This window comes from Sarcophilus harrisii, chromosome 3, assembly GCF_902635505.1.
Source record: "Sarcophilus harrisii chromosome 3, mSarHar1.11, whole genome shotgun sequence".
In the NCBI taxonomy this organism is placed as follows: Eukaryota; Metazoa; Chordata; class Mammalia; order Dasyuromorphia; family Dasyuridae; genus Sarcophilus; species Sarcophilus harrisii.
In genome coordinates, this window is record NC_045428.1 from 301,112,061 (window position 1) to 301,124,210 (window position 12,150).

The 12,150-nt window shown below is 35.3% G+C and overlaps 1 protein-coding gene across 1 annotated transcript in view; it reads left to right on the forward strand.

Annotated features, from left to right (window-relative positions):
- PLA1A (phospholipase A1 member A) overlaps window positions 1–12,150 on the forward strand; it is a 53,795-nt gene that overhangs the window by 23,849 nt on the left and 17,796 nt on the right. The window contains exons 6-7 of the mRNA XM_003766589.3: window positions 4,681–4,770; window positions 8,776–8,943. Coding sequence (XP_003766637.2) covers window positions 4,681–4,770; window positions 8,776–8,943 — 258 coding nt within the window. The remainder of the gene's footprint in view (window positions 1–4,680; window positions 4,771–8,775; window positions 8,944–12,150) is intronic.

Sequence of the window (12,150 nt, forward strand, 5' to 3'; positions counted from 1 at the left end):
TTGTTATTATTATATAGAAATGATGCTAATTTTTGAGGGTCTATTTTGTAGCCTGAAACTTTACTAAAGCTATTGTCTCAATTAATATCTTTGCTGATTTCCTAGGATATTACAAATAAACCATATCAGCAAGTGGGGATAGTTTTGTATCAGTTTTACCTATTTATCTCTTTAATTTTTTTCTAATCTTATTGCAATTGCTAGCATTTCTAAAACTATATCAAACAATAATGGGAAGAGTGGACATCTTTGTTTCATTTCCATATTTGTTGGAAAAGGTTCTAAACCATCCCCTTTGCATATGATGCATACTTTTAGAGAAAGGCTTTTTGTGATATTTGAAAACAAGGTTCCTGTATACTTATACTTTGTAGGGTTTGGGGCATAAACAGATAAATTAAAAAAAACTTCTATGCAATTCTGAGAAATATATATATTCTTTTGCTGTCTCATTTAGAAGACAGTAGAAATCTTTTAATTCTAATTTCTTCAGGAATTTGTTCAGTTCCATATTTTCCATTTTATTTAACTTTCTATACAAAACAGAAAAGAATATTAAAGTAAGCTGTCATTGTATTACTGTCTATGTCTTGTAGCTAGATAATATTTTCTTATAAATGTAGATGCTAAGGTATTTGGGATATTTATTATTAATATTGGTTTATTGTCTATGGTTCTTTTCAGTAAAATGTCATTTTATTATTTATCCCTTTTTAGTTTATAAATGTTTGTTTTTGCTTTGTCAGATAACATGATTATAAATCCTGCTTTCTTGGATTCACTTGGTGTATAGTAAATTTTTTTCCATTCCTTCAGCTTTATTCTGTGTATGTCTTTTTTGTTTATGTAAGCAACAGATTGAGGTTTTTTTCCCCTTTATCCAATTTGTCACTCTTTTTCAATTTATTGGATTGTTTAATTCATTCACATTTAAAGTTATGAGGGGTTTATATTTTCTTCCATCTGTTTCTAATATTGGGGTTGTTTTTAGGTTATGATTTTTCCCTCTTCTGCTGCAAATAATATAATGTTCCTTTAGTTATTTTACCTTTAAGGTGACTGTTTCTACTGGCTCTTTTCCTTTCATCCTTGATCCCCTTTTCTCATTCATTTCCCCTGTCTCTTTGGCATTTTGCTTATTAGTTTTTTTCTCTCCTGCTTTTAATCTGAAAATTAGTTTTTTTCTTTTCTTCCTCTCAGCTAGATAAAATTCCCCCTTCCTCTCCTTTTCTTTTTTCTATCCCTTTCTATCCCTTTTAGTCTCTTCATTGTCTATCCTTTCTGTCTAGTGTAGACATTTATTCTAATTTATGATTTCTGATTTATTCTGATTTATGAGTCCTATAATTATTTGATCTCTCTATTTAATGATGAGTTTATCTGATCTCATCAGAGGTGTGATCATCTCTCCATATTTCTCTTATAGTTGAAATTTTCAAGGTATTCATTTCGGATACTCTTCTCTAGGCAGTTTCTGCCACTGTCTGGTAACATCAGTCTTGTATGTACTCCTTTTCCACTGACCCTCACTTCCAGAACAATGCCAGTTATTTGAGGTATCAATGAGGACACTTTCCTATGATAGAGCCCTTCCTGAAAACCTGGATTCACATCTGGTCTCAGTCACTTAACAGTCACTGCTGTGTGACCTTAGGTAAGTCATTTAACCCCAACTGCCTTGCCAAAAAAATAAAAATAAAAACTCATCTATATCCTTCACTGGTTTCCTTTCTTCCTCCATTTTCCTTAGTTCTTTTCTCTAGGTCCATGCTTGCCCACTCTGGGGATAATTGCCCCTAGGAATTCCAATTTCCCCTTTCCTAATGTATGACAAGTGGGCTTTTCAAGCACAAAATTCCAAATCCACATCTAATATAAGGTCCCCATATCCCTTACAAACCATCTTTCTTCATCTGTAGGAACAATCATCAGTGGAACTCCCACTGCCAAAACAAGATCTCCTTCCTTTCCCCCATATTTCGAAAAGTTTCTTCTTCTTACTCTTCCCATTATTCTGTAAGCTCTTTTTGAGACATTAAAAGTCACCTTCCTCTCATAGTTAGCCTTAGATTTTAAGGGGGCATATCACATATTCCTCTCTATTCCTCTGATGAGGAATTTTATGTCTCCTTCCATGTTGTCATATATTCCCACAAAAACAAACAAACAAAACATTGATACACTAGTAGATACAATGTTGCCCCGTTATGGTAATGCCTTTGTCCTACATCTTCACTGTTACCTCCTCAGGTCTTTGTCTCCTTGTGTACTCTAAAAGTACCCAGAATGAATATCTTGAAAATTTCAACTATAAGAGAAATATGGAGAGATTGATGAGATCAGATAATCTCATCATTATCTGAAGAGAGAGATCAGATAATTATAGGAGTCATGAATCAGAATAAGCGTCTACACTAGACAGAAATTTGTTACTGGTCTCTCTGCTTTCACTTTGTTGTTACTGAAGATCTTGTGCAGAATTTGTGGTTTCAAAAATGAATTGTTAAATTTAAGATTTAAATTTAAATTCAAATTATGTTTTTATTTTATTTTTTCTCATTTACATGTAAAAACAATTTTGACATTTTTAAAAATAAGTTTTGAGTTCCACATTTCCTACCAACCCTCTCCACTCCTTTAGAAGGCAAACATTTTGATATAGATCATATAGGTACACTCATGCAAAACATATTTCCATATAAGCCATGCTGCAAAAGAGAAAATTGATCAAAAATGGGGAGGGGGGGGGGGAATAAATGCTCCAATAAATTGGAGATTGCGATCTTGGTCTTTTCCCCCTGAAATAATCTGTGAATTTTTAAAATTGATATTTCTGTTTTTATATTCAGAAGTTCTAGGAAATCCTTCCCTATTTTTCCCTACATTGTGGTGTTAAGATTATTATTGTAGTGGTTCTGTCATATTCCTTTGAGGGCCTGGTGTTCCTTAGATTGGATCTGTATACCACATCCTTAATAACATTGTTTTCCTTGAATAGTAAGCATATTTTGTTTTAACATTTTTGTTTTTGCCTCCTCTTCTGGATTGTCCTTCATTTCTGTTTATTTTTATTCTCAATCTATTTTCATTTTCTTTCATTTCTTTGATAAGATTTGTCATCATGGATTAATTTTTCTATTTTTCATTATTTTTGATGTGTAAGACATAAATGCTGCCCTTATATTCTCATTTTGCTTTTGGAATACTCAGAAACAGTTTATTGTGATATCATATTGTTCTCACATTCCACAGTGTCCTCTGTCTCATCAAGTGTTGGATCATTTCCCCTTTTCTTTTGCAGTATTTATTTATTTATAGAAGCTTAAAAATATTTACTAGTTATAGAAGACATATTTCTTTATGTTGTAAATGTCTTATTTATTTCTGTGCTTATGTTCAAGTATTTTGAGTTTTCTTCTTCTTGAAATCCTTGGTCATTTTCCCCTTATTTTTTCCTGTCACTCACTTTCTGATTCCCTCCCCTTTAAGGGCAGCTGCATATCAAAACGTCTCAGACTCTTTCATACTGGACAATATGACTTGGTCTCTTTCCCAAATGACTTGGGTGATCAGAAATGTTCTTAGCTAGAAGTTGTCCTTTTTCTCAGTCTTACTATGCATAAAACCTACTTACACACAGTGTCTGGTCGTGCTGTCCCTTCATGCTTCCTTTTGGCAGTTCAGAGAGATGTTATATTGGTGGTGCCAGAGGGTTGTTCACCTCCACACTGGCAATTCAGAGTTTGCACCACAGGTGCTATGGGATTTTATTCCCCAGCATGAAGGGATGCCATCTGTGACACTGGCTTTCTGGCATTGCCTAAGCAAACTTCAGTAGCTTGGAGCAAAGATTGTGATAACAGTAGAAAGAGGGAAGAGGGACTGGAACGTGGGGTTCAGTTTCGGATGAGGGTTAAGCCTTCACCCATGTGTCAGGTCCTTGGGTTTGATAGTGCAGTGCTCATCACCATAGTTTGGAAGGTAGAGAAGATGTATTGAGTAAGTTCAGGATCAGTAAGTTTCTCTTAATGTTTTTCTTTGCCTTTTTTTGAATTAAATTTTGAATCTAGGACATGAAATCAGCTAAAGTTACTTTATTTTTGATGCACAGTTTCTCATTTGGAAAAGTTTGAGAGAACATGGGGGACAAGAGAAAATGCCTAGTCTTCCACATTGTTTCTCATGTGACCTCTCCATCACCTCCTTAAGTCTAGATAATTAGCAAAACAAAACATGAAGCCACAATTTATAGCTTGTGCCAATTTCTAGATGTAAATACTTCCTTTGAAAATTTAACAATCTTTTCTCAAGAGCTAGTTCCAGCATAACCTCAGGAAATATATATTTTTTTAATTACAAAAAGTTGAGGTTCTTCAAAATATGAAACTTTGCTATATGATCATAGACCTAGAGCTAGAAAGGACCTCAAAGGTTATCTTGTCCAAACTGCTCATTTTATAGATGAGGAAATAAAGGATGTCTTGTTCAAGATCACATAGGTCAGAGGCAGGATTGGAACCAGGTTTTCTGTTGCCAGAACTAATATCTCATATATAATCTGCCCAGTATACTTTCAAGTTTGGCAATAGACTCATTTAAAGTTTGTTTTCCCCAACTCTCAGGGGAAACACAAGCTCCTTTGGGCCCCAAAGATGCTAATAGATTAATGATTTCTTTCAGATTTGGGTATCCGGATTCCAGTAGGACATGTGGACTACTTTGTCAATGGTGGCCAAGACCAGCCAGGATGTCCCTCATTTATTCATGCAGGTATATTAGCATGTGACATCATAGATTAAGAATGAGAAGGAATGACAGAGGCTATCAAGTACAGCTCCTTCATTTTACAGATAAAGGAAAATGAGGCCCAAGTAGATTAAACAATTTGCCCCAAATCATACAGGTAATAAGAATCAGAGGTGGGATTTGAAGATGGGTTTCCTGATTCCGAAGCCAGAACTCGTTCAACAATCAGATTATTAAGAAAGGAAGTCCTTATATTTTCTCTTAACTCAAGAAATAACTGATAAACACTGTTTTCCACTGAAATAAGCTCCTCTGGGTCACAAGGGCTGTTGACTACAATTTCTTTTAAAATTGTCTAATATACTTAGGATGATTTTTTAAAGAATTTTTTTTCATTTAGATGTAAAAACAATTTTTGCTATTTTTAAAAATAAATTTTGAGTTCCAAATTCCCTACCAACCCTCCCCACTCTTTTAGAAGGCAAGCATTTTTATTTCAATTATACAAGCACAGTCATACAAAACATATTTCCATATTAGCCATGTTGCAAAAGAGAAAATTGATCAAAAAACGGGGAGGGGAAATAGAACAAGTAAAAAAAATATGCTTCAATATGCATTTAGACTCTTTCAATTTTTTCTTGGAAGCATTTGTTACTGTAAATCCTTTGGAATTGTCTTATATCACTATATTGCTGAGAATAGCTTAGCCATTCATAGTTGATTATTATGCAGTATTGCTGTTACTGTTTATAATGATCTCCTGTTTCTATTCATTTCACTTTGAATCAGTTCATGTAAGTCTTTTCAGGTTTTTCTGACATCTGCCTGCTCATCATTTCTTATACAATCATATATCACAACTTGTTCAGTCTTTCCCCAATTGATGGGCACCCCTTTAACTTCCAATTCTTTTCGAGGATTAAAAAAAAGCTACTATAAATATTTTTGTACATATAAGACTTATTCCTTTGATCTCATTAGAATACAGGCCTGCTGGTGGTATTGCTGGATCAAAGGATATAGATAGATTTTTTAGCCTTTTAGACATATGATAAGATGATATTTTGAACAAGGATGAGTATAGGGGATATTGAACAGGTGCCTGGTCCTAGGTGACAAAACTAAAACTAGGTATTTTTGAGTCTGGGCTACAATCTAGAGTACCCACGATAGTTCTAAAGAATCCCAAACACTGTTTAATCACCTAAAGCTAGAAACATCTTTCTCCTCTTGGGTCACATTTACAACATCCAAGTACGATGGCTTCTCAGTTGTATAATAGCTGGGTTGTGGGGTAGGGAAGTGAGAAATATCTATGTGAATGACTAAGATGAACATAAAAATGAACTCCGTGGGAGACTTGAGGACATTTTTTCAGGGTGACAAACAGAGTCATTTTAAGAAAGTGGTGTAGAATTTCCAACTAGATGAGCAAACAGCTGCTCTCTCCTTAGCACTTTTTCCAAGAAGTGAAAAAGTCTGGAAGGCACAGCTTGAGATAACTTTATCTGTCATCAATCTATTACTAATTGATATTAATATAATATATATATTTTATTCCCTACATATTAAGAATCCTTAGCCATGAGCAAAATTCAACTATTTTTTTAGGATGGCAGACTAGACCTCTAATCTCATTGATAAAGTGGTGAAAGGAAGCCTATCCTTATGTAGAATTCCTTTTACTGACTCAAATCAGCAAATCATTTGTAAGGAATAATATTACCGAATCTTCTAAGACATATAGGTCAAGTACTCATGCTTACCTATGTTTACATAACTGGTATATATCAGAAGCAAAGGAGGCAGCTAGATGGCTTAGTGGATAAAAGGCTGAGTCTGGAATCAGAAAGATCTGAGTTCAAATCCAGTCTCAGATACTTACTAATTTTGTGACCCCGGGCACGCTTCTGTTTCCCTTAATCTACTGGAGAACAAAATGGTGAATCATTCCAGAATCCTTAACAAAGGGCAGCTAGGTGGTGAAATGGACAGAGTGCTAAGCCTAAGGTCAGGAAAATTCATACCTTCCTGAGTTCAAATCTGGTCTCAAACATTTACAAGCTATATGACCTTGGCTATGTCACTCACTTAACCCTGTGTGCCTCAGTTTCCTCATCTGGAAAATGAGCTGGAAAAGAAAATGGCAAATCACTACCATATCTCTGCCAAGAAAAACCCAAATAGGGTCAGAATGAATCAGATAGAATTAAATAACAGCCCCAACTTTTCCTGTTCGCCTTTTAACCACCTTGGGTACCCTGCCAACCCCTGTGGTGCCTCTGCAAAAATGTCTCCCACTGAGTATATTTTTATGTTCACCTTAGTCAACCACATAAATATTTCTTGCTTCTCCAGCCCCCAACCCAACTGTCAGGCAACTGAAAAACCATCTTTTTGTTTTTTTTTTTTTAATTAAAGCTTTTTATTTTAAAAACATATGCAAAACATATTTCAAAACATACTGACCCTTGCAAAACTTTGTATTCCAAATTTTTTCCCTTCCTTCTCCCCACCCCCTCCTCTAGATGGCAAATAATCCAATATATGTTAAACATGTGCAATTCTTCTATACATATTTCTACAAATATCATGCTGCACAAGAAAAATCAGATCAAAAAGGGGAAAAAATGGTAAAGAAAGCAAAATGCAAGCAAACAACAAAAAGAGTGAGAATGCTATGTTGTGATCCACACTCAGTTCCCACAGTCTCTCTCTGGGTGTTGATGGTTCTCTTCATCACAAGACCTTTGGAACTGGCCTGAATCACCTCATTGTTGAAAAGAGCCAAAAGAACTGATGATCCTATAATCTTGTTGTGCTGTGTACAATGTTGAGAAACTATTTTACTTGCATATTGCCAAGTATGGTTTAGTCAGAAGCCAGGACCCTAGGGGAGAAAGGTTTTGCTGGCTCAGTAAGAAGACTATTATATAAGCCATTTACATGGTGTAGTGAGTTTGTATCATTGGATTTGAAGTCAAGGACTCAGAGTTTGCTTTTGGGCAAATCTCCCAGCCTCCTCAGGCTTGAGTTTCAGCATCTATAAAGTCAGAATTCTTAAAGATGATCTCCAAAAACTATTCCTAGTCTAGCATCTTACTATTATTAGAGGTGATACCAGTTAGGAGTTAAGAATGAATGTTTCATTTTCACTTTCTCTGGAGATTCTCCCAGAGTTTACCACGTTTATTTCCTTTGCAAAATGAGAGGCAGTTTGACCTACATGGTAAGAAGTTGGCCTCCAAATGGGTGTAATCTGTTCAATTGCATCTCTTAATCTCTCAGAGTCCCAGAAACCTCTAAAACCATAAATGGCTGAGGTACCTGTCCATGCTGGTAGAAGTTCCTCAGCCTGAGATCCTGATGTAAGTCCAGTCTCTGCCTCCTACCCAGACCGCCCTCCACAAAAAAATAATACAAGGAGCACAGGGTGAGAAACCAGTGGTTGACCTTCTCAAGTGGAAACATGCAGGTTAGAATATAGAAATTTCAACCATTTTAGGCAGCTAGGTGACCAAGCAAATAAAGAACCAGGTTTGGAGTCAAAAAAACCTAAATTCAGATCCTGCTTCAGGTACTGACTAGCTTTGTAGACCTGGGCAAACATTTTAACTTCTATTTGGCTCAGTTTCCTCAACAGTAAAATGGAAATAATAACAGCACCTACTTCACAGAAGGAGTTCAATGAAATAATAAAGTTCTTAGCACAATGTTTGGCACAAAGTAATTTAATAAATACTAATTAATTAATTAAAAATAACTTAATAAATGTTTATTTCCTCCCTTTCTCTCCTTGGTGAAGTCATCTGTTTCCTTGTTCTGAAGAGCCCGCCACTCTGTTGTGTGGGATCAGATCCAGTATAAGCCATATTGCTTAACATTCAAAGTAGTATTTCAGTGGGGAAAGTCCCAAATACTTATAATCTGTTAATTTAAAGATGAAGGATAGTTACTGGCAGTTGGTAGAGAGGGGGAATTTCCATCTGCCTTCATCTCTTACCTAATTTTTATATTTCTGCTCAGGTTACAACTATCTGATTTGTGACCACATGAGAGCCGTTCATCTCTACGTCAGTGCATTGGAGAATTCCTGTCCACTCATGGCTTTTCCTTGTACCAGCTTCAAGGATTTCCTTTCAGGAGATTGCCTGGATTGTGCTAACCCTTTTCAGCATTCCTGTCCCAGAATTGGTAAAGTCTTCACCTCTGCTGGGGAAAGTTCAAGCCCAATTCTAAGTTCAGATCAAAAGCAATCTTTTCCTGAAAGGAAAACAAGTAAAGAAATTCTAAACCAATTCTAATTTGTAGAGTTATATTCTTTGTTCACCTCCCTACCATCCTCTGATTCAGCCAGGGGCATCTCCAATCATTCTGATCCATGTCTTGCTATTGGACTCAGATGGCTTTCGAGGGGAAAGTGAGGCAGGTGACCTCACACAGCCTTTTCTCACTGAAAACCAATTCACTTGCTTGTCTTAGCATCACCTCTTTGATTCACTTATTTACTTGTTCATTCATTCTACAACTGTTGTATCAGAGATACAGAGATACAGAGAACAGAGATTGCATAATAGCAATCAAGAATAGCACTTCTCAGAAGACTGATGGATTTGAAATCAGACAATTTGGCTTCAAATTGCAACCCTGATACGTATTTACTTTGTGAGCTCAGACAAGTCATTTAACTTCTCTTAATTTGGGGAATTTCTTTAGCTGTAAAATAAAGTATCAAACTCCCTTAAAGCTAGAATTAGATTAAAATATTATATTATATTATTATATATTATTATATTATTAAAATATATATTATGACATCATAATATATAATATAATATAAAATCTGGTTTATGATATATTATATAATATATCATAATATGATATATAATATAGTTTATATAATAATATATAACATGACATATAATATATAACATGATAAAAACATTTTATGATATAAAATATATTTTATGACATGAGAATATATAACATGATTATATATTATGTGGTAATGATATATAACATGATATAATAATATATAGCATGATCTATAATATATTATGATAAAATAATGTATACTATGATCTATAATACATGTTGTATTAAATATATACCAACACAAATAAATATGTACATACATACATACATGCACACACATACATATAAGTAATTTGTCAACTTGCAATTTTCTAAGTCAATATTCAGCCTGCATGAATACATCTCTATTTGAGTTTGATACTGAAATAGATGACTTCTCAAGTATCTTCCAGCTGTAATTATTTTGATCTTTTGATTCTCACAATAGATAAATGATGATAGCAGCTCATTTCTATGGAACCTTAAGCTTTAGGAACCATATTCCTATATAGTGAAAGGAGATGATTCCCATTACCTTCCCCAGCCTAGCTAATGCAATCACAAGGTGTTGCAGTGATTAGAGCTCTGGGCACTGAATTCAGCCTCAGACGCTTATTAGCTGGGCAAGGAATAGATAATAGAGAAGAGATGTTAATATAGTAAAGACAATGTGAAGGGGTGTCTCTGCCCTGTTATTCCTTTGCATAAGGTGAAGAAATTTCCCAGATAGAATTATAGAAATACCTTGCCATTGGCTGGCTGAAGATTGCCTTTTAAAAAGCGAGGATTGCCAGTTCTCCAGTAGTTCAAGGAAGTAAACTGCTTTGTGAAATGAAACTCCTGATCTTCTCTCAGAAAGGAGGAAGAAATTTCTGTCTATTCTCCCCTATTGGTGAAGGTGTCTTCTACAGAACTACTTGCCCAGTAAGAAATAGCATATCTAGTATAGAGGAAGGAAAAAGTCAAGAGATAAGTGAAAGAAGCTCTTAAATGAATGTGAGCCCTGGTAGACAAGAAGAGAGCTACCTATGGATTCAAGAAAGGATTAGGGAGCAGCTAGGTGGCTCAGTGGATAGAGCACCCTGAAGTCAGGAGGATCCGAGTTCAAATCTGGCCTCAGACATGTAACACTTCCTAGCTGTGTAACCCTGGGCAAGTCACTTACCCCCAATTGCTTCAGCCAAAAAAAAAAATTAGGTCTTTAAGTCATAAGTTGAACTGAGACCAAGAGAAAGCTCAGGAAGCCCAGGAGGGACCAATACGAGGATACCAAGAGAAAAAAAAAAGTATGTCAAGATTCTTCAGGGTGAAGGGGACAAATTAGCTGCCTTGACTGCACATGTTCCCTCCATGTTATATCTCACCAACAGCATGATCTATATAAGCCCAATCTTCCCACTGATACTGTGTATATTTGTAGGAGAATGTGTTTAGGGATAATTTGGGGAAGTATCTCATAGTTGTTCTTACTAATCATCTTGTAAATGTCTTTTCTTTGAGTTAATTATATTTGCTGACTGACTGAAAGGTTAATATCTTGGTGGGAATTGGTTCACCATCATTTTTGAAGTGGGAATCCATAGATACCTTTGAATGCAGGGTAGTATCAGCCAGCATTTGGAGATAGAACTCAATTTGCAAGTGCCATTGGGAAAAGGCACTTACAACAACCCTGTGAGATAAGTACTACAGGAATTATAACCCCCATTTGGCAGATAAGGAAATTGAGGTTAAAAAAGGCTTGCCCATATTCATCTAGGAAAGAGCCCTGAGTTGTTGTGTGAGTAGAGAGAAGTTACATTCCAGAGGTTCTGTGGAAAAAGAAATTATGCAGTTTGGCAACTGATTGTGGAATTAGTGAGGTAACAGTGAGGTTATGAACCTGGGTAACTGAATAATGGTGGTTTCCTCAACAGTAAAAGAAAAATTTGTAATAGGGGTGGGTTTGAGAGAAAGGAACAAATGAATTGTATTTTAGACAATTTTGAGTTGTCTAAATGACATAGTTCAAAATGTCCTATAGGCAATTAGTAATGTTGAATTGGAACTCAAGAGAGAGATTAGGGTTGGATATTTAGGTCTGAGAATCATCTGTATAAACATGAAAATTGAACCCAGAGGAGTTGCTAAAAGTATATATATATATATATATATATATACTTGTCCAAGACAGAGCATTGGGGGGGGAGTACCTACAATTTGTGTATGTGACATGAATGAAGATACATCAAAGTAGACCAAAAAGGGTTAGACCATTCTCAATGTTCCAAACTTCAATATTTAAGAGAATATGCAGAAGGTGATCAACAATCTTAAAGGTTGCATATAGGTCTGAGAAATGAGAAGAGTCATTACATTTGACAATGAAAAGATCTTTGTTAACTTTGGAAGGAGCAGTTTTATATGAATGATGAAAGTCAGAAACCAGATTTTAGAGGGTTTTAAATAGAATGAAAGGAGAGGAAAGTAAAGCTTAGCCAAGAAGAATAGATATGAGAGGAGAGTAAGCAGGAATCATCAGATCAAGTGAGGGGGTTTTTAAGAAGT